Source organism: Mus caroli, chromosome 12, assembly GCF_900094665.2.
Source record: "Mus caroli chromosome 12, CAROLI_EIJ_v1.1, whole genome shotgun sequence".
In the NCBI taxonomy this organism is placed as follows: domain Eukaryota; kingdom Metazoa; phylum Chordata; class Mammalia; order Rodentia; family Muridae; genus Mus; species Mus caroli.
Genome location: NC_034581.1, coordinates 70,539,169 through 70,540,480, shown reverse-complemented (window position 1 = coordinate 70,540,480; position 1,312 = coordinate 70,539,169). Strand labels below are relative to the sequence as shown.

The 1,312-nt window shown below is 40.6% G+C and overlaps 1 protein-coding gene across 1 annotated transcript in view; it reads right to left on the bottom strand.

The window, feature by feature from the left end:
• LOC110306548 (nesprin-2) overlaps positions 1-1,312 on the bottom strand; it is a 209,014-nt gene that overhangs the window by 118,483 nt on the left and 89,219 nt on the right. The window contains exon 46 of the mRNA XM_029484925.1: positions 6-62. Within this exon, the coding sequence (XP_029340785.1) occupies positions 6-62 (57 nt within the window). The remainder of the gene's footprint in view (positions 1-5; positions 63-1,312) is intronic.

The window sequence follows — 1,312 nt, the reverse complement described above, 5'->3', positions numbered from 1 at the left end:
ACTTGGTAAGTCATTATCTCTGCAATAGTCTTCTTCATGGGATGGATGTTTTCAAGTATGACCTTCACAGCAGCGAGGAAGCCCAGCCGAGGAATCAAAAAAAAAAAAAAAAAAAAAAAAAAAAAAAACCAACCAAACAAACAAATAAACAGCCACCCACAAAAGCCAAGTTCTAATGTAATAGTGGTCTTTAATATGCAATTCCAATTACAAATACTTTATTTTTAATTTCGAGTATATGCATGTGCTGGCAAGCCAACTCGGGTTCTCTGCAAGAGCAATATGCTCACAACTGTTGAGCCATCTCTCCAGCTCTGTACTTCTTAAAGCATTTCCTTAATTTAGATTTGAGGTATGGGAGTGGTTAAGGGTCTTAGGAAACAATGTTTGGGGAAGGACTAACTTCCCAAATACTACGCCATCATTCAGACAACCGGTTCCTTCCTCCCTCCCTTCTCCTCTCTATATGGGATTGTGACTGAGGTCTGTATGCTGTCCCTAGGCAGGTTTTGAATCTTCGAAAGCAACTGTACCTAGCCCGGGGTTTCCTGTAGGAGTCCTTAAAAAAAATGCTTCATGAATTGAATACAAGTATCTGGCCAAATTAAACGTTATTACAGACTTCATAGTGAATGACCTCATTTCACCCTAAAAGGGAAGTACTCTAACCCCTATTCCACAGACAAGGAAACTGGGTTCCCAGAAGGAAGATGTCTCCATTAAGTTTAGATGGCACGGCAGGGAGATTAGAACGCAGGTCGACCTGATCCCCAAGTGCCTGCTGGGGATCACAAATCTGTACACGTGCTGAGATACTGTGCATGGATCTTTACCAATTATAACTTAGTTAATGGTCTCAGTACCAGCAGAGTGAGATAAAGAGAATCTAGGAAATATTCAAAGCCAGTAAACAGGATTGCTAGGGTCAGAAACTCCCCACCGGTTCGGCTCACAAAAGCGCTCAAGGTCTGGGGAGAGCAGAGCTTAAATGACTAAGTAACCTAAAGGAATGCTACTGTTGCACAAGGAACACTATAAATACGATTTAAATGATTTTCATGGAGCTGTGACTAAGAGTACTGGCTGCTCTTCCACCCAGGATCAGTTTCCAGCACCCACACTGTGGCTCCTGACTGTAACTTCAGGCAGGGGATCCCTATACCGCCTTCTGGCCCCCAAAGGACACTCTGTGCATGCGGTACCTAGACATGTATAGGAAAACACTCATATACATTAAATAAAAATAAAGAAAAACTCAAAAATATTTCAAATATATATGTATATATATATATATATATATATATATATATAT